The sequence below is a fragment of the Solea senegalensis genome, linkage group LG9 (assembly GCF_019176455.1).
Source record: "Solea senegalensis isolate Sse05_10M linkage group LG9, IFAPA_SoseM_1, whole genome shotgun sequence".
In the NCBI taxonomy this organism is placed as follows: Eukaryota; Metazoa; Chordata; class Actinopteri; order Pleuronectiformes; family Soleidae; genus Solea; species Solea senegalensis.
In genome coordinates this window covers 19,264,733-19,288,969 of record NC_058029.1, presented here as the reverse complement: position 1 = coordinate 19,288,969, position 24,237 = coordinate 19,264,733, and the positions used below count along the sequence as shown (strand labels likewise).

Here is a 24,237-nt window from a genome sequence, read left to right as displayed (position 1 = left end):
AAAGTTATGTAAAGCTGATTCTGGGATGTTAAAAACTGGCGTCGCTGTGTCCACATTTTTGTTTAATGCACAGCTGAAGTTGAAGCCTGCTCACTCAAAGTGACTTTTTACAGTCAGACAATAAAGTTGGTATTTGTGACTTTTAATGGTGAGAAATATTGAATTTATGAATGCTCGGTCTGCTTTGTCCATTCACGCTGCCAGAGACACGGGGACATAAGACGGTGGCCTTCGTAGAGCAAGGCCCCTGCATTAAGTACAAATAAAAGGCTTTTTGTTCTTAGGCTGTGGAAATCAAACAATGCTGTATTTTACAGTGGTTACACATACACGTACAGGTATTACTGATGGGTAGAGTATATAAATAAATGCCACGCACAAAATGTTAAAAGAAATTCCCTGACACTGGAGATGAACACTATGGGTTAGACTAGCATTCATTCTCAAGGCCCATGGAAACACAATAACAGAATATATGAAATCATTCAAACAGATATAAGAGATGATATAAAAAAGAAGGAAATAGAATCTGCACGCGGCATAAGTGAGTGCTCATTATCAGCCGCTCAGCAGTCTAACAGCCTCAGGAAAGAAGCTGGACCTCAGCCCAGAGGTTGTGGCCTTAATGCTGCGCCGTCTTCTTCCAGAGGGCAAACAGGTCTTATGATAATGTTGATATTATACTAAAATGATATTAAACAAACAAACAGCCTGCAAATCAATGTTGACATTCTGCTGTCAGCAGTTTAGCTGAAAACACTGTGATTGTGTATGAAGAGCATTTCTCCAGATTCTTATTCTTGTTTTAAAGTAATAAAGGTTTTTTTTTTTGGTTTTTTTTTTTTTATCAGTGTCAGAGACATTTGAGTGATATTTGCATGGGGAATTTTTAAGACCTTGTTTCCATCGGCAGGCTCTGGTGCAGCAGATGCGGTTGTAAATCTAAAACTTGTTGTGCAGGGCCAATCCCAAATCATCACAGAATAAAACTTGCACACTCGCTGTATATTTCTGAGGCAGTTTATTTGCCCTTTTAGGAGGTTGTTTTTATAATTTATACGCTCCCCTCTTCTCAGTCTCACAGTTCTAAATGTATTCAGCTGCCTACAGTCAACTGGGACTCTTTTGCAAGTGCATATCGCCCAGTTAGACCAGCAGCAGGAGCATCACCTGGCCATCAGTAACCATTGTGGCACATTCATAATTCCTCCTCGCCGGCACAACAGCGGCATGCAAATTCAGCGTGTCCCATCACTGCATCTCCTGTAATCCCTGCAGGTGAGAAAGAGGGAGAAATGGATTCCTGAGTATTTGATTGAGCAGCACACAAGATGAATAATTGATGTGTAGGTTCTCCATGCCAATGAATACACAAAATACACAAACACAAACTGTCTCACTGCCCATGCAGTCAGTCGCTCAGGCTAAACTAATCCTCCAGGAAATGTAATACGTGATTCAATTAGTAGCCGGAGCAGCGTGTGTGTGCGTGTGCGTGTGTGTGTGTGTGTGTGTGTGTGTGTTCATTTTTGCTTCCTCTTTAAGACCTTATCTGGTATAAACACTGACCTTGTCAGGACTAATAGTCCTCATGGGAACCAAAGCCTGGTCTTAATGAGACAGAATCTCTCTGAGTGGTAAAAATTTCTGAGGCTCTGGTTAAAGTTTGGGGCAAGACTTGAGTCGCTGTGGTTAGGCAGTAATTGCTTCTGGTTAAGGTTTAGTTAGTTAGTAGGCTGCCCACAAACATGCCAGTCAACAATGCTGTCGTGTCCTAACAAGAACCTGTGTGTGTGTGTGTGTGTGTGTGTGTGTGTGAGACATTTTAACAGATTCTCCTTCAACCTCTCAGGACTTGCGTTGCATCATGATGAGTGAGTCTGTCAGCATAACACACACACTAGTAAAGCAAGACAGCAGAAAACTCTAGGTTAACCCTTAGAACACAGAGCATTTTCCACATTTTTATACAGTATATATACAGAGGCTATAAGAATGTGCAACATCGACTGACTTCTACCCCTTTTTCAGCACAACCTGGGCAATCTGATGAAACACACCTGAGCAAGGAGTACTTAAAAGGTTTAAAATTGGACTGAATTTGTGAAATTTGGAAATGCGTCCCAGTTTAAAGTTCCCTTGGTTCGTTTTTATGAACAAAAAGAAGAGGAAAAAACGGTCTAATTTTGTGACTTCTTCACAATTACTGCTACTTTTCATCACTACTAAAAATGCGATACAAAATGAATCATAACTTTGAATTGAATTGAATTGAATTGAATTAAATGACTTTATTCCTCCCCCAGGGGGGAAACACACATTCACAACAGCTCAGTTAAGACAAATGAGAATAGAATAAAAATAAAAATGAAAATAAAATAAAAATAAAAATAAAAATAAAAATAAAAATAAAAATAAAAATAAAAATAAAAATAAAAATAAAATAAAAGAAAAGAAAATAAAAATAAAAATAAAAATAAAATACAATACAATACAATAGTAAGAAAAATGACCAAAAAATAAAAAGTAAAAAAGATATAATTACACTCTAATATAGAGTAGTATCAGGGATCAAGTAGTGTGTGTCTCATAAGCCTCAATATGTGACCTATAAACACACACACACACACGCCCAGGATGTCCAGGAGTGAGATACCAGTATTCATTTTATTTGAAATATGGATCTACAGTCACTCTTTCAGCGCTGCAGACTCATTCAAGGCGTGGTGAGACAGATATAGATATAGTACAGTATATATAGTATAGTGCCGAGTGTGTTGTTTGTTGAAAACAACAGATACATAATAACCCTGTGATTTTGCTTTTTAAAATGCAGAGACTACAAGCTCAAGAATTGGCAGAGCTGTAAACAATAGACTAACCATACCGTCTCGAGCTAATGCTCTCTCCAAATTATCTCTGTTTGCTTTTCCATTATTCATCATCTTGTTTTTCATGCACTCAGTTGTTTCCTTATGCTTACAACAGCAGGGAGAGATGTGCCACTGTCTTTCAAGTCTGTTGGTAAGGCTCAACTCCCGTCTCAGACCCTGAAGTGTAAACACACAAACAAAAGGTAAAAAGGAAGAAGATGAAAATGAGCATTTTTTTTTAGTTTCTTGGAAGTGCATTACTTTGACCATGTCCAGTGTTCTCCTGGTGCTGGTACCAAGCCTGGATATATGGGAGGGTTACTGATTACTAAACTGTGTCTGTTACTCCACGACACTGGAAGTGCATTACTTTAACTGCCATCTTTGACAATAATTCATATATGTCAATTATTATTCTCAGACGGAAGAGCTTTTTTTTCATTATTTAGGGAGACAAGTCAACACATTTGTGACTTTGAGTCTTTTTTACTGGGAGAAAGTCCACGTCTGAAGTTTCCCAGTTTTCCCTTTATTCACGACGCACTATTTTCCACAACAGTGTCTCAGATTAGCTCTCAGTGGGGGGGATTCCTGGGTTCTATATTTTCATAAATAATAAAGTCAGAGCTTCACTACAAAAAAAAACTTCAATACTTTTTATAAACATAAAACACTTCCCTTCGAGGAAGCTTGTTAAAAATGACATAATTATTCCCAGATTTGGCTATGATAATTGCTTTCCTTCTTTAAACGCACCGAGCGAAATAGAGCTCATCTCATGGTCCAGTGGGAGACGACATGGGGGAGAGAACACAGGAGCGTTATTGCTTTATCTCTCTCTTTTCACGCTCCTCCGACGTCTCCTGAATCTCTGAAGGTCCACACACAAGCAACACATGTGTTCATGAGGGAGAACTACAGCATTTACAGCACTCACTGACTCTGTGTGTGTGTGCGTCTCTTAGTTATGATTGATGTCTCTTTTCTCATATTAGGCATTTAAAGATGAATGGGGCAGGGTAAGGGAGCACGGGATGAAGGAGGCAAAAGAAAACAGCCACTTAAGAGGGTCTAAACCATTTAACCACTTAACCTCGGAGCCCTCTCGATATCGTGCTCAAGCGGCCTCGTCTGTCCTCGGTCTCCTCTGCGCTGCCTTCATCTCCGCTTTATGGACTCTTTATTGCAGCGATAATCGTTAAATAAAGTATCGCCACACATTTTTCCTCCAAGGTTAAGTATTTACAGTAAGGGTGATTTGATTTACAAACTGAAACGTGTCGATCATTGTTTATGACCCGTTGTTTAGTGTTGAAATGACAGAAAATGCCCAAATCGAAGTGCATTAAAAAAGTAGACAAAAGCAGATCAAAATCTATATAAAGGCCAAAAACATGGAGACTATGTTCAGGTGTTCGTCCCATTCTCTCCTCCCTGGCGACAAAGACGCTGATTCTCCGCTTTCCTGAAACACCGTAATAACCACATGTTGGTTTTAACGCGCTCCTGTTTTCAGAAACCGTTAGCATTTTTCCGATAGCACAAACGTCACGTTCATGTCACATGTTTCCTGTTTAACTGTGAAAGTCTCCTCTGGTTTCAGACCGCTTCACTTCCTGCTTCCTGTGTGTGTTTTGATTGTCTGCCCCGCCCTCATTAGATTCACCTGTGTCTCGTTGTCTCCCTCCACCTCATGTGTACATAAGCTGTGTTCTCTTTTCTCCTCTGTGTCGAACGTTCCAACAATTCATCGTGATCTATATTCCTGTGTTTTATTTTTGGGGGACTCTCGCCTGTTCACTGACGTCTGCCTTTTGAGATGAGTGAAGTGATTTTGTTTTTGAAATCTGAACTGTTTTGAGTCCTGCTTTTGTGGAGTCTTAACAAGTAATTCAAATTGCACTAGCACAAACATGTTGGGCTTTAAAGGGTTAATAGTTACTAATTTTCCTCTGAAGCTGTGGCTTCACCTGACATTTTCCTGATCCTGTGACAAGGTCACTTCCTTCCAAAAGGACATGAAATAAAAAGACTCTTGCGCTTTTATTTTGGTGAGCACTTAAAAGGTCAAATATGTGACATGTAATGGTGAGATTGATAGCTCAACATGGTAGACTTCATTAAAGCATGACCATTGCCTAACGTACATATGAAAGGCTTATTGCTTATGAAAACCATCCATCTTCTACCGCTTTATCCTCCACATGAGGGTCACGGGGGGGGAGTTGACATAGGGGTTCACCCTGGACAACTATTTTTATTTTGAAGCAATCAGGCACTTATTTATAAAAATCATATTTATGGTTAATATATTCCATTTCTGCCAATAAACCCTCTAAAATGTTACAATGCCGGTTGCACTGTAGCCAAAACCGTTGCTCCAGTTCTTTTGAGGTTGGCAAGTTCCTGATACATAACAATTCTCCCTAACTGTCTTTGAGTTTTTCAACCCTGGGGGGAGAAAAAAAAAATGACTCATTCAAAACTAATAAGCAGTGATGGTGAAAATCACCTCATTCAGACTGTGCGAGGGCTGTGATCATCTTCCATCCGGCCGGCCGTCTGTTCACTCTTTTACCTTCCTCAAGTGATTAGGAGCTGCAGGCACATTTGCCACAAACTAGAAAACAGTTGATAGTGGCCTTGAAAGGGAGTCATTGAGTGAGTGACTGATTTGCCGTGATGTTGAATTAACCCTGATTGGCCGGCCTGTCTGTCTGTAATCAAAGTGGATGAGACAAGGGCAGACTTCAACTCTGGCCGGATGAGACTCATTATTCGCTACTTTCTTCTCCTCTCATCCTTTTACATCAATTTATAATACGCTCTTATTGCATCTCTTTCCCAGGCCTTCTGCTCATCAAATCCCCCTCCTCGACTTATACATTCCCTGTTTTTCATTTCCACATCCTCTCTGTCCCTCTCTCCTTTCTTTCCCCCCTCTCTCTCTCTCCCCTGGATATTTAGTTTGATTTATTGCCTCTTGTTGGAAAGGTTGGCGTTTTAATAACTCAGCTCCTCCTCACACAAAACGAAGAGAGAGACTGTGCAGGAAGAGGAACTTTTGTCAGCACAAAATAAACGTGCAGACGACAGACAGCAAGGGTTTTTTTTCTGATGCTTTTTTCTTTTTCTTTTTTTTCCTCCACAGCACTCTTCTGCTCTTTCGTGTCTTCCGGGTCCTCTCACTGCTGCTCAGTCTGGCTGAAGATGTAAAAGCTAAACACGCAGCCAAAATGGACGTCAATTTGAGCTTCTCTCTGATCTGCGGCGAGAAAAATACACACATGTAATGGACTGAGGATGTGAAAAACTGACAAGCACTTTCACAAACACACCATCTGGTTTGAGGAAGAAGGCACAAAACGGCACAAAAGAAAACAGAGGAAAGACTGACGACCTCAACTGGAAGATGAAAGACGGATGTGTGTTAATAGTAATAAGAATAAAAAGCAGAATTAGAGGTGTGAAATCACAACACCGAGAGACGCCGATGGAAAAGTGCATTCATCAGCTAATGAGCCAGTGGAGAGTTAAAGAGAGGATGAGTGAGACGCAGATCGTGGGAGATCTCGGAGCACCAAACAGAGCCTTTATTTAGATGGTGATTATTCACACTGGTCATTAGAGAACCATATCACTTTCCCTCATTTACTGAAAGACAGCGAAGGAGAGGGGGGGAGAAGAGAGGGTAATCATTAGAAGATATCACTTTCACCCCTCTTCTGATGAGGGGAAGAACGGCACAGTCTGAGCATCCACATCCTCAAGCAATAAGACAATAACTAGCAATTAATAATTCAAATCACACAGCAGCAGCAGCAGCAGCCGCCGCCGCCGCCACGACGACATCGACACACAGACACAACGGAACCTGTTCACAGAATCTTTATCCTCTCCTTCACTTAGTTATGTGTGTGTATCCGATCGGGGTAATTATGTAGTCTTAGCTTTAGTCGGGAAAATATTGTTTGTTCTTTTAAAGTGTGTGTCCAACACGAGAAATGAAGGTAATGTGTGTGTAAAGTTAATTACAGAGCATGAAGTGGGATTATTGGGATAACGTGCTCACATTTGCCATTTAATTAATCAGGTTGCAGGTTTTCTACCGTAAAGACGCTCAATGTTGTGACGTTAGAAGAGCGGAAAAGAGGGTTTTTAATGACACGCTGAGTCACAGTCACGCAGGACACTCACACACACACACACACACAGTGTCTAATTCCACATTAATAACTCACAAGAAGAAAAAAAATCACGTTGGAGAAGTCAGTAATAGCAGAAAATAAACTGCTTTTTTTTTTTTAAGTGGACCGGCCTGTTTGGATGTTTCCTCGGGGAACAATTAACTTGCTTTTGGTTCCTACCACATAAGCATGTCTGCCAAATCCCCATCAGATCATTGCCCACAAAAACACACACACGCTGACAGTCAGAGATTACACACACACACACACACACACACACACACACAAACCATACAACACTTTGTGAAGAAAGATACGGCCTTTTTCCTTCTTTTTTTTTGAAAAAACAAAGTGAATACACATAGAAGTTCCTGGAGTTTTTCCAGCAAGAAGTATGGAACCACTTAAATGTGGATACGCGCCGTTAAGACTTCACATCAAGGTGTCACTGCCACCATTTCTCTTCTTTATATTGTTATCCGAAGCACACTTTATTAAAACACACCCAGTGACAATTCTGTGCTTGTAGTATTTGGCCTCCTCTGTTAAAAGACACTGCTGCTGCTGCTGCTGCTACAACAAAAAGATGTATATTCATTTATATTCTCCTCTCTTTTTTTCCTTCAGAGCCACATGACCGAGCCGGCACTGTGATGGGGTTCAAACCTGAATGTGCTGTAATGGGACAGATACTCCAACCACTTGTTTGCCCCGCTGCCTCCCCTTTGGCTATTTATATTTAAATGGAAATGTGTTTTTGGCTTTTGAGGAGAGTAGTATTTAAACACCAGAACGCGACACACCAGTGAACGTCTGCAGCAGCAGTAAATACATCAAGACATAACGTTTATTGCGCTTTTTTGGCAGGACATTATAAAACTGCAGCTCTGTTCATCTCAAAGTTAATTCCACTGCACTTAGGCCATCTGGGACAGAGAGGAGGGAGCGCCAATCCAGCGGGGACGGAGAGCGGAGAGGAGAGAGGATAAATTGTGGAGGTGTTCGGGGTGGAGGATGACTGCTGGCACACAGAGAGGATGGAGAGAGAGGGCCCTGCTGAATGGGGGAACAGAAGGAGAGATGAATATGCAGAGAGGGCCGCGTGTCCTCATCTTGCTTCCATCTGACTCCACTAATCATCCACAAATGCAGTGCAGGGGGGGGAGGAGGAGGAGGAGGAGCAGGGGGGAGGGAGAAGGGGCAGGAAATAGGTGACTGGCAAGAAAGAGGAATGCATGGGAATCGAGTGAGGGTGAGAGGGTGAGAGGGTGAGAGGGACACATGATGAGGAACTGGATACTGTGTGACATTTTGAGATCTGGCAGATAATAATGTAGTTTTATTATCTCACAAAAATGTCTCTTACTTATGATAGAGTATTAGGGCCAAACTGAAGAAAGTAATGTTAATGTCATAATAGCATCAGAATAAAAGTCATAATCATTATTATTCAAGCATTCACAGGCATTTTATGGACCGTCATGAACGAAACATGTTGTTGTTTTACAGAACTTCTTCGAGGGGTTTGGATCAAGGATCCTGTTGCTATGGCCTGTATACTTCTGCACTAAATTATATCTCCCTTTTTTACTCTCTTTTAATTCACTTTTATATTCTGTTGTGAGTTTTATACCTGAAATTGTCTTGTTTTGATAACTATGCTGCTATCTTGACCACGACTCCCTGGAGGAAGAGATCTTGATCTGTTAAGGATAAGCGGATTCATAACTGTAATGCAGCTTCATTAGTGTCAATTAGTGGCTTTTGCTTGGTGGGATGGTGTGTTGTGCTGCCTGTGATTGGCAAAGGTTTATTCCAAACACTGAAACCTGGAGAGTACATTAGTCTTTGAGGTTTTTCTTAACACGTTCTACTTTGTATTTGAAGAAACTGTTGCAGTAAATGTTTTAAAATGAAGCCGACATCGACTGCATCCATGGACGCCATATATAGTCCAAGGATTCAAAGTGAGACAGAGCAAAAAGAAAATGGGATATTACGCAATATTTCAACATATCCAACACTGGCCTGTGTTAGACAGTGCAATTCTGGGGAATTCTGGGGAGTCAGTCGGTGCTTCCACAGTATCTGTATAAGAACAGATACTGTGGAAGCACCGACTGACTCATTTTGTCAATGTAAGCTTTCAATATTGGACACATGCCCAGTAGAAAAACATCACTGAAGCTTACTGCGCATCAAATCAAGCAATTAATTGAAAATAAGGAGGACAAGCTGGGCAGCTTTAAACAGGAGGGGAATGAAGAGGCAGAAAAAAAGTAAAGTTGGAGCGAAAGAAAGCAAGAAAAGCAGCCTACATGGACACTGTATATGATGATAAAAGAAAGAGGAGACACAATGTGGTTGCTCACATCACCGAGTGTTGTATTCAGCTGGGACCACTTACACAGTCAATAATAACGGAGAGCATGTGCCATATGAGCACAATAAAAGACCTCGTCTTCTTTATCTACTTATATGTAGTACATGGCAACAATAATAGCCCCGACGACTGCTTTGAAAACCTTTTTCTCATTTTTCTTCACAAATGGCAATGATTGTTCACCAAAAAGTTTAATTGGCTTTCCAGGTGGCAAAAGAAAAGAAAAATGTGAGAAAAGAAACGAAAAGAAGGAAGACGGCCGTCAATGTAACAGTGCATCACGGAGAGAGACGGAGCGATCGTGAAATAAGAGGGTAGAAAGGGCAAAGGGACTTCAGGTGACGACAGAAAGTGGCCAAAAAGCATAATAAACACATCTCTATAGTAACCAAGATGTAATTTGCCTAGAGAGAAAAAGGGAACTATGGAGATTGAGGCTGGGTGATGGAGAGAGAGGAATAGAAAAGCATTTACCATCACTGCTTGAGTCCAGAGCTATAATTACGGAAGTGAGACGCAGTAAGGGGGGGGAGGTACACACAAGAAAAGTGCTGCACACTGTGTGCTTTTACAAAAGGAAAAAAGGTGAGAATGAGAACCTCATACAAGTAAAGTGACGACCACATGGCAGCGCTGCGTGGATGTGTGTTAGGCGTACGAAAAAGAAAGAAAGGAAGGAAGGAAGGAAGGAAGGCTGGGGAGGAAAGAGCAACTATAAATGTTGAGAGGAGAGGAGAGGAGAGGAGAGGAGAGGAGAGGAGAGTGACAAGTGGGAAGAAGAAGAAGAGGTTAAATGATGACAGATAGTCTGGATGAAACGTGAAAGCATACGGCCGATCACACACGTTATTATGAAGTGTGTGTGTGTGTGTGTGTGTGTGTGTGTGTGTAGGTGATTAGAGCTCTGGTGAGTGGCTGTGGTGTCAGCCTGTATATGTGGAGATAACAGGATTAAGAGGCTACTGACACTACTGCAACTGAGAGAGGAGAGGAGAGGAGAGGAGAGGGGAGGAGAGGGAGAGGGAGAGGAGAGGAGAGGAGAGGAGAGGAGAGGAGAGGAGAGGGATAGGAGAGGGAGAGGGAGGGAGGGAGGGAGAGGGAGAGGAGAGGAGAGGAGAGGAGAGGAGAGAGGAGAGGGAGAGGAGAGGAGAGAGAGGATAGGAGAGGAGAGGAGAGGAGAGAGAGGAGATGGTGATGACCTCGTTAATAATGAGTGTAGTTAAATAATTAGTGTACATGGAGTCACACAGATCAACTCCGCTCACTCGGGTGATGTTTATGGCCAATATTAGAGGAATAGCAAAAAGTGAGCAGCGTGGGTGATGGATATAGACTGATGAGCAAAGAGGGAAAAGGTTTGGTAAAGAGCATTGATAATGATGAATAGCTGACCCACAAGACCTGAAACACATATCAAGGGAGAAAGAGGGAGAGAGAGAGAGAGAGACAGAGGGTTTGAGGCAGAAGAAGAAGATGAAGAAGAAAAGCTATAAAGTTGGTGTTGGAATTGTCTTTTCTGCCTGTTTAATCAAAATAACCACTCGTACGTGCAAGATTCATCAGCTGTGAAATCAACATAGCTTCCAATTAAGTGCACGGCGACTGTCGATTTTCACTGGTTTTTCCCACGAGGTAAATGAGGAGACGCTTCTTGTCTCGGCTATTATCTGAGTCAGGGAGGGAAGCTGATCAATCCACAGTGTGAGAGGAAGAGTTCGCTCCAGGGCCGCTAAATACTTCAACTGTTCCACACTCGCCTGCACTGCAAACTAAAACTCACACAGGAGGAGGATGAAAAGGAATTTTCACAAAACATGATTTACTACTCGCACTCGTGCAAACTCTTACAAAGTTTGTTAGCAAACGTCTGGTCCTGTAGACCAATCACAGAGAGGGAAGGAGGGAGAGAGAGAGAGAGAGAGAGAGAGAGAGAGAGAGAGAGAGGAGAGAGAGAGGGAGAGAGAGAGAGAGAGAGACCCCTGCAGAATGACTTACTCCACGCCTGCTGTGGGAGTGCCAGGCAGCTCACTAGGGACAAATTAGCCACACAGGAGCACTGTGGCATCGTGGGGAATTAATGATCGGGACCTCCAGGAAGTGAACTAATGAGTGCTAGTACCACACTTACACTATGAGCCACACATGCAAACATGAGCGGGAATAGGAGATAAGAAAAGCACAAGAAGAGGGAGATTGCCAGGCGTGCGCTCGTCGCAGCAGTTAATAGCACAGAGCTACTCGTGTAACTTTGTCTCAATGAGTGATAGCGCTGGAGTTAATAATCACACACACACACACACACTTAAGAGAATAAGATAATTAGAGAGGACCACCAGTGGCTTTTGCCCATGGAGGCGTAGTGATTACTGTCACTACACCCTCCCCTGGGGCGGCAGACAACAACCATAGATTTAACACACACACACACATACACACACACAGGTAAATATAGCAGAACTAAATATAGATTTTGCAAACTATAATCTGTGAGACGGTGTCTGACAATGTTACCCAGCAAATAAAAACAAGACAATATCAAAAAGTGGGTGCTCACTAAAGATAAGAGCAAAAGTGACAAGTGTGTTTTCAATCTTTCGACAACAGTCCAAAGATTCATTTCATAGAATTCATTCATTAATTAGGGCCACACGGTTGGTGTAGTGGTTAGCACTCTTGCCTTTGCTGCAAGACCTGGTCGGAACAAGGGTCTTTCTGCGCGGAGTTTGCATGTTCTCACCGTGTGTGCATGGGTGTTCTCCAGGTTCTCCGGAGAAAACATGCAGATTTAAGGATTAGGTCAATTGGACACTCTGAATTGACTGTGAGTGTGAGAGTGGATGGTTGTTTGTCTCCATGTGTCCCATGTGTGATCTGGGTTTACCCCGCCTATCGCCTTAGGTCAGCTGAGATTGGCACAGCACCCCGTGACCCTACTTTTATTACATTAATTCATTTATAATGGCAATAATAAGTATTTATATAGCGCGTAAACAGAGTGGAATGACAAAAGTCAAAAAATGAGAACGCCAAACTGTCAGAATAAAAACCAGAAAAGAGCAATAAAAACACAAGAAAGCGTCAGACAAAAGGGAGCAGAGCAAATAACAGAATAAATAAAACAAAATAACAACACTAAAACTGGAGAGAAATAGATTATACATGAAAGGAGGTTTTAAAAAAGTGATTTGAAAGAATTCACAGCATCTCTGAGCCATATCTCCTCCGGTACGTCGTTGAGGTAAGTTGAGGGGCCCTGATTTTTTCTTTTTATGCATTTTTTTTATTCTATATATTCATTCTTTTGTGTTTCCCGATGTCTCACATTAGTATTGTCACACAACAAAGCCCTGAAGGACTGTGCTTCCTCCTGCACATCAGTCTCCTTGTATTTTCTCATGCACTGTGCATAAAGAAGCATATTTACATTTGCTCCTCTTATGTGCTATAATAAAATGAATACATTTTACAGACTGTATAATATCTGACAGAACTCTTTTGTACAAAATGAGTTGACTTCTGTTCACAGTGTTAGATCAGACAGAGGACAAAGGATGAAGGACAGAGGACAGACAGAGGGTGGGACACCCACACACTCCTCACACCAGTGGGCGCACCTCACAAACATTTAACCCTGCACACACACACACAGACACACTCACTCACGCTCACACACCACCACACCCTTGTCACCGGATTGGTCTAAAGTTTCCCGGGCCCCGCCCCTCCGGAGCGCGACCACGCCCCTCCCCGCGCGCCGCAATCTGTTGCTGCCAAAGCAGCCGGCACTTTGATTTGACGCTGACTGTGGTCCGCGCGCAGTGGTGACCTTTAAACCTTCAGGTGTGGAGTGTAACAGCAGCGCCATGCAGCGCGTGGACACAGTCTCGGGGAGTCTTGCGTGTGGAGCTGCACACCTCCACCTCTGCTGTCTGTGACGACTTTTTTTTCTTCTTCTTCTTCTTTAAATCACTTAAAACAACTTGAACCACTTTTCTCCACGATGCGAAGCTGCAGCAGCAGATGACGTAGAAGTTTGAGGCGCTGGGAGAAGTTTGTGTTTCCTCTGAGTTCGTGTCTTACCTGGGACACGCGCGCACACACACCTCTCTCTCGCTCTCCTGTGGCCCCCGCCCCCCCCCTCCCCGGTACACTGCAGCCTCTGCGTGGCCCCCGGCGGCCAGGATGGACTCCCTCCTCATGTTGGCACCGGGAGCTCTTCCTTCATGGAAAGCCGCGATTCTGCTCATCAACATAATCTCAGCCGCCGTGGCCAAGCGACACGCCGTGTTCTGGAATTCCACAAACACGAGGTGAGGAGGCATTTGTTGCTCCGGGCTCGTGCAGCCTGCTGCTGCTGCTGCATATATACACTGCCTGTGTGCACGGGCCAAATGAAGGATTAGGTCTATTGTTGAAAGTGTGAGATGTGGCCTGGACTGTGCCTGAACTTGCGCTGCCACAATTGCTATTGCACAATAATTCCTACTAAATGAGTCAAGCCTGAGTTGGTTTTAAAGAATCCCTGCTATGCTGTAGATCACGTCCCTGTGTACTTTAATTGAAAAGAGGGTGCAGAGTGTGTATGATTACATAAAACCTGCCGCGAGCCCGGAGCTATCAGACTGATATGTGCCTCACATAAAAGGAGCTTGAACTGTGGGGAATCAGCAGTGAAAGACCTCGTCTCAGTAAAGACAGACAGAGTGTCCTCCTGCAGGTACTTATCGTCATAATGACCACACTCTAACCCTGGCTTTCACCTGTCCACTGCCTTTGTGCCTTTAGTGATTATGCTGCTCAGAGGAAACCAAAAGTAAGGGTTTCTGCTTTAAATGTTTGTTCTGAATGGTGCTGAGCGCACACACACACACACACACACACACACAGTGAGTTGACTGGGGCCATTAGCAGGGCAGAGTCATGCTCACCTGCTGATCCAGGTGTTCCTGTCTGGTTAATTGTGGGGTTGATGGCAGAGCTGCAGGGCCTCCACACATGTTTTGCCTTTTTAGATTTGTGAAATGTTTCTCCGTTTTTTTTTAACAACATATGTTGTGGATTTCACACTATTTAGAATCCACGTTAACACCTGAACACGGCGATCACGTGACCGTTCAGGGACACTGGGCGTGTGTGTGCTGGTGTAAACATGGAATCTGATTTATCTGGCGTGTGGACAGTGGGCGTGTCCTACAAAATTTATGTGTTTTTAGAATGTTTTTAGAATAGAGGAGTGCGGATGTAGCCGGGCTCACCTGCTGATCCAGGTGTTCCAGTCTGTGGGGTTAATGGGAGACCTGGAGGGGCCAGTTCATCCACTGCCCCACAGGAGCAAAACAGACCTATTAGAGACTCTCTCTATGTTGTCTGATTTCCCAAACACTGGATGGATGATGTGTTTATTTAAAGCTGCAGTACGTTACTTGTTGTGACTTGTTGTTGTTGTTGATGATGTCATTCATAACAGTAGTTGTTTGCTGTGTCTTTCGTTTGTAAACACGCTCTGTGGAGCAAAACTATCACACCTGACTGAGGGAGTGTGTGTGTGTGTGTGTGTATACAGCAGCAGCGCAGGGGTGGGTGGGGTCAAGAAGCTTTCATCCAACCAGGTTTTTTGAGCAGTAGAAATTACTTCTAAAAATTTTGTGGCCACTTATGTGTGTTTTCAGTCGTCGCACTTTACCAGCAATGTTGCCGTTGCCTCCATCTGTCTTGCCATAAAATGAATCACTTCCTGTTTGCAGTGTGTGAATGTCGCCGGGCGACACGGAAATCTGAACACCACTACACTGAGAAACAGTCACGTCAGGCTGCATTAGCATCGTGTGAATCCTTTTCTTAAGGGTTTAAATGTATTAAGGGTGGGTGAAAATATGGATTTGGCGATATCGTCGTCCTTCATCGTGCAGTACGATCATTGTGGAAGTTACCTGGCTGAAGAAGGGGGCGTTCACAGCGGGATAATGGTAGAGAATGCTACGTTAAGAGACATAGTTTATGCACTTTGTTGTGAATAAATAGAGAAATCCTGCACTTATAACTTTTCACTGACGTTTTGTTTTCTTCAGTTAGACTGATAATATTGATTATCACCGAATCGTTGTATCGTGGACCATGTATCACATATTGTATCGTGAGGTGCCCTGTGAGTCCCGCCCCTAGAAGTTAGCGGACATTTGTTTACATCTAAAAGTCATGCACTGCACTTTGAATAGCAGCACAGACCACTTTCACACTCCTGGAGGGTTTTGACTTGTACTTTAAATTCATGGATGCACAAAGTGTGACCAGAATTTGTCATGTGGGAGATATAATTTCTCCGAGGGCTCCTTTGTCAGGTCTGCAGGACTCCTCCTGCACTGGAATCAGCTGAGGTTATATGCAGTGTGTCTATGTAGGTAAAAACCCAGTCCTGTAATTGGGCTCTTACAGAAATATGGTCGGGAGAAACGCTGGGAGGATTAGGAAGCACCTTCTCCCCCCTCTCCCCCTGAGGTTCAGGGATGAGCGGTCACGCGGCCTGTGTCGGGGGCCACACAGTCAGCTGCAACACCACACAATCACAATGCCATCAGCATGACGGCGGAGGCTAACCCACTGTGGCAGAGAACCACTCTCATCAGCCACACCACCCAATCACAAAGCTATCAGAGGAGCTGTGGTGCTGCAACCGGTCCAGAATCCCTCGGGTTTATCACTAGGACTTACCTCTTCTCCTCTCCTCACCCATTACCTTCCTTGTTACATCCCGCTCTCCTTTTTCATTTTTTGTCTGCACTCCCCCCACACCTCCTTCGCCCCCTTTTATCGCTCGCAACTCCCTCCTGTCCAGTGATGGATATTGGCAGTGTGATTAGTTGAGCTCCAGTCATTTTCCCATACCATATTTTCTATTCGCTGCCTGCCACACAGACAGGTCGTCCCGAGGCCTGTAAATGCAGCCTGTTGAGGCTAAAGGAGCACAGGGACGGAGGGGAGAGCTATTGCTCTGTTGGCACGAAGCTCTTGATGGTGCAAATAGCACAAAACAACCAGGTTTTTGGCTTTTCTGTTTATTTCTGCACAGTGTTATCTTGCTGTTAGATATACCAAAACAAAGTTCTCGACACGTTTGTTAAAGCTGCTTTATGAAGCGGCATTATTATTTTTACACTAACTATGGATCAGGAGGTGCGAGATGCAGACAAATCCTTTTTTTTTTCTGTTTTATCAGCTGTAAGTTTATTGTTTTGGTTAAAAATTAAGTTTTACTGCAGTTGTTATAGCAAAACAGACGAGACAAACGTAGTGTAGGCGACTTGGCCGGCACCACCACTGGAGATATTAAAGGGAAAAAAAGGTTATTTTTTTTATTGGCTAATAGCTGGATATTTCCCTCAGGAGTTGGTAGAGAATTAAAATTTAAAAAAAATATTGAATTTAGTGGAGAGTGACGTTTGGATATGAATTGAACGTCTGAAGCCGAAAGCAGAAACATGATATTTAAGTGTGGGAGACACCGGCTGAATGTTGTTGTTGTTATTCTGACCTTTGTTCACCTTCACCTTTTGCTTCCACGACCTTTCGCTGTTAATTGAAACTTTTTTTTTTTGAACACTTGAACTAAGTTGCTTCGACAGTTTTAAAAAGCAGCGTTTTCAGCAGTCTGCGCTCGACCGCTGTTACATTAAAGGCCGAGCTAATATATAACAAAACGGAGCTGGTGAGCAAACAGGCTCTTTTTAATCCCGACGACAGCAGACATTCTGTGGCCATCACCTTTCCTTCGACATCTAGATTTATGGTTTTAATGAAGCAGGGGCAGTGGAGTGGAGACTGAAGGGCCTCGTTTCTCTGTTCTTTGATGGCTAATATGGTTGTAACAAAGGCTCGGTGAAACACTTTAACTGGCTCACATTTAGCACCCTCCAGATTGAAAAATGGAGCTCTGAAATGAATGTGATAGACTGACTGCAGGGTCAGCGTCGAGCATTGTGGAATCAGATTCCCTGGCCTCTTTCATTGCGAGGCTCAAGTGGTTCGATTGCCCTGTTTTATGATTTTATGAACAGAGTTTATGATAGCTTTCCTTTTTATAACCATGTCTCCCTCGCAGCAATACTTCCTTATTAGAAGAGAGAGAGAAATTCTCTTCTTTTTTTTTTTGTTGTTTTACTTCCTCGAGCAGTTAAAGGTTAGTAAAATATTATAACCTCCGCTTACCTCAGTTTAGTTTACCGGAATGTTCAGCCTCCTCTCGTGTGCTATACTGTGCTTTTAAAACCCATCGGACCAGAATATGTTGACCAGCCTACAGCGTCTGCTTCCTGTGCTACATTAATCCTCATAAATTTACTTAGAAGCTGTCAGGGAGTTTAGTCGGCGCACCAAAACTTTCATTTTTGTTTGTTTTATGTAACGATGGCTTGAATGAGGCTCTTACCGCTGCATATGAGCGGCTTATAGATTTGTAACGAGAATAAATATCACCCATGCTCGGACCTGAAAACAGCCACTCTGTTCCTTTGTCCTGTGATTTACCCTCGTTCTTGGCTCACGCTTCTACCTTTTGTTTTTGCTTTTTTTTATCCTCCATGGCAGGAGGCGAGCTTGTCGTGTTGAGTAGTTTCTCTGGATCACCGCTCAGACTTATGCTCTCTCTTGTGCCACTTCCTGTCTTTCCTTCCTTTTTAGACAACAGGAATACCTGTGCTCTCTGTTGCTCATGTTTAAATCCAGTGTGCAAGTCTGGACACAAACGTGAAAGCTTTTAAAACCCCATCAGAACTCTCTCTCTCTCGCTCTCTCCCTCTCTTCTTCTCCCCCCTCTCCCCCTCTCTCCGTTTGTGCGAGGCCGAGGTGCAGCTCAAATCTAGTGGAGCATGTTTGACGGCTGTGTGAGGAGATGAATATTTGTATTGAATTTCTGTATCTTTATTGAAAGCAGCCCTCATAAGTCTTGCGTGTAATCTCTGCTCTGTTTATGCACCATTTCCCTCTGTGTGCACTCAACAATGATCTAGTTTAAATACCAGAGTAAATCACATTCCGAATACCATACCTTAACACGTGCGCGCGTGTGTGTGTGTGTGTGCGCGCGCACGTGCATGTGCGATTGGCTGGTTGCGAGCAGACACATCCAGCGTACAGTAAAGTGAAAGCAGACACTGCTTGTAATTGCATCTTGTCAGGGAAGATGATTGCACCCTCAGACTGATTTCTTTTTTAATTTTTTTTCTCCCCCTAATATCATTTCTTCGTCCACAGGTCCATTTGTGTCCACCCGTCGCCTGTCGTGCATGCAAATGAATATATTCCTCTCACCGCCTGCTATCCCTCCTCTCTCTCTCTCTGTCAGTTTCTCTACTAATCTCCGTCTTCCCCTGGTAAATGATTAACACGGAGAACCTGGCTGAACTATAATCAACAAACCCACAGTGAAGTAATTACCACTTTATTCCCTGTCCTGCTAACAAAGCAGCCCCCTCCCCCCTTTCCATCTATCTCTCCTTGTCTCTCTCTGGTTCTCTCTCTCCTCATCTGTCATCAGGCTGTATCAGTGTCTCTCCCTCCTCTCTGTCTCGCTCTGTCAGTGGTATTGTCTCACTTGCTGCTGCTGCAGTGCTGTGGTCTGTGTAGATCCAGAGATTTGTGTTTGTGTACCTTATCTGTCTTTGTAAATGTGCTCTGTGTGTGTGTTTGTGGTATTGAGTGTATTATCTGGAGGTAAACTGTGGATGAGTCGACTTTGTGTACACTTGAGCTTCTTCATCTCTGTCGGAAAACAATGCCGAGCAGTGATTTTAGTTATCTGTGAGCCGGTGAATTGACGTTTGCTCTCATTGTTGTCTGTTGAAGTTGATTTTGAGTGAAACAATGGCTCTGTCAGAGGTGTGTGTGTGTGTGTGTGTGTGTGTGTGTGTGTGCATGTGTGTGTGTGTAATTTGTACCCTTTTTTTTTTTTCACACTGACTTTTTCAGGACCTGTAGTTCTCATGGGGAATGGAGCCTGGTCCTAATGAGTCAGAACTTTTTCACAAATGAATAGAAGTCAGTACAGTGTCCTAACAATAATAGAGCCCAGCCTGTGTGTGTGTGTGTGTGTGTGTGTGTGTTGAGTTTATGGTTTGCATACTGTATAAGGGAAGTCTTTGTTTCCTTGGATAAATTTCACTACTGGAAAAACAAAACCTAAAAAAGTTCCAGGATACCCAGCCCTTTTAAAATTGATTTGAGCTTACATATGATTTTATCTTTTCTAGTACTTTCTTTTCTGCTCACAGTAAGTAGCAGCAGCCACAGCAGCAGCAGCAGGTCCTCCATTCCTGCCAGTGGTTTGCTGCTGTGGGAACATTTACCAACCGCTGTGCCGGCTTCTCGTCTAAATAGGTCATTGTTTTGTTTCCACTTGTTAGTTGGATTTAGGTGTGACTAATGTGTTCAAGGAAAAAGGCGTGTTATTGCCTTTGGACGCCTGTTTTTTTTTTTCTTCCTCTTGTTTTTCGGAAGGTGGGGTGTGACGATAGTGTTGTGCAACTCTGCCGTTTGCTCTGAAATGCCACATGGCCTCATTTTCTGAATTATTTCACGAGCAGCGGTGTCGGTGGAGAGTGACTGACTCTGATTCCTGTTTCTGTCAATCAGTAATCCCCCATTGCACTCTTTATTAGTGTAACATTAAGACAAGATGATTGCTCAACAAATGTAATGTTTGCAATTGAATCAAGAAGCTGATATACACGGCGAGAGCGAGAGAGCGAGAGAGAGAATGGAGCACACTGTGTTAAAATCGAGGTTTGAGGCCTAGCACTGAGGACATCTGAATTAAAATGGATCAGATAGTCACAGTGCAGCTTGGAGCCGTCGGAGCAGACATGGTATACAAGCATGAAAGGACGGGCGCGCTCTCCTCCTGGTCAGGATATTTAGTAAATCGATACCAATTTAACACCCAGATATTATCGCGGGCTTCTCCCATTATCACTAGGCTGCATATGGACCCGTCTCCTTCCCAATTTCTCTGCCCTGTTTCTCCGTGTGCACACATACATCAATATTAGGCCGCATTAAGCTGTAATAAGTTGCATTGAATGGATGTCTCCAAGTGCGGTGGAACAGCTGTGGAACGAAATGAGGTTCAGCGTTGTCCACACATCAGTTGGCACTGCGCGCTCGGGCTTTGGCACAAAATGGCCGCTGTGCTGCATGAGTGGGGAAAGAGGGTGGTTGTGGTGGTTAAGGTCTGTCGGTCAGCGCTGAGTGGGAGGGCGTTCATTTGTGCGTCCATTCATTCATTCATTCAGTCATCATTCAGTGAGCTGGCATTGTTGTAAGTGTCGGGCCGACTGTGTTGTGCTTTGACTTACAAATTGAAAATGAAATAGTGCCAACATGAGAGTGCATACGGTCTGAATTTGGGGAAACTGTGTCAATTTAACCTTGACCAAGATGTACACTATCAGCTTATTTAGCCATGTGTGTACTGTATATTTAAAAATGTCCCCCACACATAAACGTGTGCAGACAGACAGACAGACAGACACTCTCTTACATGAAAGCTCACACAATGCTCTTCCACTCGGCTCAGAAATCCTGCCAAGAGGCAACCGGGGAATTTCCTATGACAGAAATTGAATTAGTATTGACCCAGGCAGAGCAAAGGGAAGGAGCAGGAATCTGGATTATTGTGCCGCACAAGGTTCCTCGCTGTCAGGAGGACACTGAGACATGTTTGCCATCATCCCTCTCCCGTCTTCAAAGGTGCTTAAGGACAGTTGCGTCAGTCCATTCCTTTTTTCTTTTTCTTTTTTTCCCAGACCGTGTTCACTGCACAACGGTTCCTGCAGTTTCATTTCCACAGATATTGGCCCTGCTCTGAATGTGGAGTTTAGAAGAGCAACTTCATGCAATGATGTGTTTTTGTCTTGGCTACAATATGAATCTTGTTGTTGTCGCCCGCAGAGATGGCGTAGGATAGGATGGATCGGACAGCTTTTCATGAATCCATCTTTTTATTAGTGCTCAAATTCAACATTTGTTTTGCTCGCTCTAAACATAAATCTTTAAAAATCTGTTTCGTGTCAAACCTTGTGTTGTAGCCAGTGAGATCAGAGGAATGAGAGAGAAAGATGGAAAACGTCCTCGAGTTTAATAACCATATCTAGGTTTTAATAGGTGCAGCATGTTATTGGATCAGAGTGCAGAAGAGAAGGCTTAACTCTTCGGCTCATGTCACAAAGTATCGTTCTGATTTTACGTGACATTTTCTTATCACCTGAAGAAATATTAACCGTGTGCATGACGTACCTCTGTAATCCTGCCATGGAAAAAAGCTACTGTATAAAGATGGATTCACCTTTGTTAATGAAATCACACGTTCAGTCCCTGGAACAATCCTTTAACAGTGGGAAAGCGGGGGGCATAACTGCTGCGTCATTCCTCATGTTCATGCCTTTGTGAGTTGCTGTCTTTTGTCTGCTAATTACCAATTATATTCTACACTTGGCCATTTTTTTGAAAGAGTGAGTGAGTTTTAAATGAATGGGAGTGTCACGGACTCTTCGCAGTACAGTTTGTCTTGTGTGATGGTCTGAATCCAGAAAGCGTGGAAAAGGAATATTGGGAGGGTGTGTCGTCAAACCAGAGCAAACTTCATAATCTCACTAACATGATGCAAACAAAGCTCCTCTGTGTGCTTCATGGGCAAGAAGCATACATTCTTGAAGGGGTGTGTACATGTGTGTTTAGAGGGTGTACACGTATGTGTCGGGAACTTATATAGAATAAATAAATGATTGTGCTCGTCAGAAAGGAGTTTTATTGCTGCGTTCTGAAGAAAATACCCTTCTTTTTTTTTTTTTCTGTGCGTTATCCAGAGGAGCTGGATCACATGACAACATGATAACTGTTTCATCATGTAGATAATTGTGCATGACTTGTGGAGACTTCTTCCATGGCGGAGCAAAAACTCATATTATTTTGGCATTGAGTCCCAGAAGTATGGCAGCACAGCCCACTTTCCAGCCCCCAGTGATGCGAGACACACACATTCCTCTGCTGTTTCTTTTCTTTCTTTCTTTTTTTTTACACACACACACACACACACATACCACATATGAATGGACACACTCTCCTCTCTGTTTCCTTTTCTAGTCTGCCCCCAGAGATGATAAAAAACATTAGACCTGCAGTGTATAGAGTGAGGGATGGAGAATGCGTTAAGGGGGGAATGGTAGGGAAAGAGTCAACAGATTTCAACTCCCCAAACAGCTCGGGAAGGTCTCCCGGGATAGAGGAATGAGGTGTGTGTGTGTGTGTGTGTGTGTGTGTGTGAGAGAGGGAGAGGGAGAGAGAAGGAAGAAAGGATGTCAGCAGGTATTACTATCACTGTCACGAGCAGGCGTGAGGAGCAAAACCTCCCCTTTGCCCCTCCCTTTTTTACCAATACACACACACACACACTGAGAGAGAGCCCCTCACACACACACACACACACACATGCACACACGTACTACCAGTAGTAGCTGCTCTAACTCCAGGAGGAGCCTTGTAGGGATGACACCTCATTTGATATTGACTCTACTTTGAGTGTGTGTGTGTGTGTGTGTGTGTGTTACGACAGGTTACTGTATGCATGTAGTCAAATTACAGTGGAACTCTCCTCACCTGAGTCAAAACATGAATGGAATGTGGTATCAATTATTTTATTTTATTTTTTTCTTAAACTCTTCTAGTGCAGAGTTTTTGAGGCGTGCAGATGATGAGGAGATATGGTTTTAGTGTGCGTGTGCATGCTTGTGTGTGTGTGTGTGTGTGTGTGTGTGTGTGTGTGTGTGTTTTGTAGAAATAACCAGTACCACTTCTGTAATGCAAAGCTCGAGCTCTATTTTTCTTTCTGCCAATATGTTGTTGTTGTTGTTGTTGTTGTTTTGTCCGCGCTTTGCTTTCCCGTATTTCATCAACATTCGACGATTTTCAGGAAATCGGAATTCATTTATATTTTTCAGAGTTACTTCAGAGATACCTGAGAACCTTGATGCCTGAATGACGGATTAGTTCTGTTTCTACCAAGTGGTACAGTTCCATTCATGGGGGTTCTAAAATAACCCATCCATACCATGCCACTGACATCCACCTGTGCATGGTCATCCCTGCACCTGAATGGGAATATAATGGAAAAGAACACAAAAGTCATTTAAATATACAGGCAACACGGTGTCGTGCTATTTACTGAGCTCAGTGGAATCCCCGGGTAGTAAAGACATATACCATGTACAATAATTGTTTCATTAAAACGTTCATGTTGTCTGGATTATTCACAGGTGTGTTTTGGGCGCAACATGATCTCAGCCAATCAGAGTTTTGCTTATTATTGCTTTAAAAAGCCATGTGCGCACCAGTGAATTGCTATTTAATTGGTGCATGCAGGAAACAAACTGGAAAGAGAGGTGAACATTTATCTGCTAAGTTTCTGCCTTTGCATCGACGGTTGAAGCAAGAACCCTTCACTGTATTTGATTCTTTCTTCAGTGGAGCCTTTGCCACCATCGTCCACTGATCCTCTGTCTCAACAACAACAACTCTATTAGACTGCACATTATAAGGCATTTCACCTGCATTTCACAGGAGCACTAAAGCACATGTGTGCCGGTGTGGAACACAAGTGAGTGTACGTTCAGACCAGGTTTTTGTTGGTCACTGCCACAGTGGTTTTCTGCTGCCTCAAGATAACAATGCACTTGACCACACCACATTGTAATCATGTAGTTTTGGTTGAAACAAGCAGTGACGCTTGATGAGCTGTGCTGTGTAAGAT

The 24,237-nt window shown here is 43.3% G+C and overlaps 1 protein-coding gene across 1 annotated transcript in view; it reads left to right on the top strand.

The window, feature by feature from the left end:
- Positions 1-13,219: 13,219 nt before the first annotated feature.
- Positions 13,220-24,237, top strand: part of si:dkey-246i14.3 (ephrin A4) — a 37,570-nt gene continuing 26,552 nt past the window's right edge. Inside the window, exon 1 of the mRNA XM_044034960.1 lies at positions 13,220-13,753. Within this exon, the coding sequence (XP_043890895.1) occupies positions 13,626-13,753 (128 nt within the window). The 5' untranslated portion in view covers positions 13,220-13,625. The remainder of the gene's footprint in view (positions 13,754-24,237) is intronic.